General features: G+C 43.8%; 1 protein-coding gene across 1 annotated transcript in view; it reads left to right on the forward strand.

Annotated features, from left to right (window-relative positions):
* Positions 1–1,193, forward strand: part of ANKRD16 (ankyrin repeat domain 16) — a 16,311-nt gene that overhangs the window by 446 nt on the left and 14,672 nt on the right. The window contains exon 2 of the mRNA XM_006772623.2: positions 7–141. Coding sequence (XP_006772686.2) covers positions 7–141 — 135 coding nt within the window. The remainder of the gene's footprint in view (positions 1–6; positions 142–1,193) is intronic.

Genomic DNA, 1,193 nt, shown 5'->3' on the forward strand with positions numbered 1-1,193 from the left:
GACCTGGGACATGGACATCGAGGCCGCCAACCGAGACTATAAGCGGCACCTACACGAAGCTGCCTCCATGGGTCACCGGGACTGTGTGCGGTACCTGCTGAGCCGAGGAGCCGTGGTCGACTGCCTGAAGAAGGCTGACTGGTAGGTGGCAGGAGTTCCAGAAAGACACCCCTTAACCCCTTTTCCCCAGAATCATATATTACCATGTACTTTTTCTGACTCTACACTGTAGAGTCTACAGCACAGCTTCTCAGCCTTCCCCGTTAGAGCACATTGTTCCAACCCTTGGGAGTCGACTGTTTGGTCCAGACAGTTGCTTCCCTTTTATAAAGCAGAGAACAGTACAGAATATGATCATATAGAATAACATCAATGAATTCCCCATATAACATGAGCCCCAGGATACGACGTTCTTCTGGGGACATCTGGTAAATGATTACTTCACCAATGGCATTGATTTAACTTTTTAAATTTTGAAATAGCTATAGGTTCACAGAAGGTTACAAGGAAATGTTCAGGGAAGTCCCATGTGCCCTTCCCCTAGGCTCCCTCAGCAGTTTAACATCTTACAGGTTACACTACAGTAACAGAACTAAGAAATTGACATTGCTACAGTCAACAAACTTATTCACATTTCATCAGATTGTACCTACACTTATATGTATGTGATGCTCTCTGTATGTGATTTTATCATGTGTAACTTTGCATAATCACCTCCACAGTCAACATACTCACCTTTACCATCACACAAACCAATTGCATTTTGTTAGACCAACATTGTTTTCAGTACTCACTTAGAGGTTATGAATGTAGCAAAATCCATAACATAATGAAGTTCTTGCCTACAAGTAATTCCTGATCTACACTAATAAAAGAGAAACATGGTAATTGGCGTTTGACCGCTACCCTTCCATTGGCTAATCAGCGAGATATGCAAATTAACTGACAGCCAAGATGGCGACTGGCAGCCAGGCAGCTTGAAACTAACAGGAGACTTGCTTGCCTCAGTGAGGGAGGACTCCAACTTTCCCCGCCTGGGGCTGCAGGCCTCTGAGCTTGCAGTTTAAAAACCATTGTAACAAAAATAGAAGCTAAACAAAACCCCAGAAACCAGCTTTCAGAGAGCTGGGATCTCAGAGCTGGAGTTGATACAGAGTTTCGATTATAGAACTGAAACAAACCAGATACCTGTT

This window comes from Myotis davidii, unplaced genomic scaffold (assembly GCF_000327345.1).
Source record: "Myotis davidii unplaced genomic scaffold, ASM32734v1 scaffold544, whole genome shotgun sequence".
Taxonomy (NCBI): Eukaryota; Metazoa; Chordata; class Mammalia; order Chiroptera; family Vespertilionidae; genus Myotis; species Myotis davidii.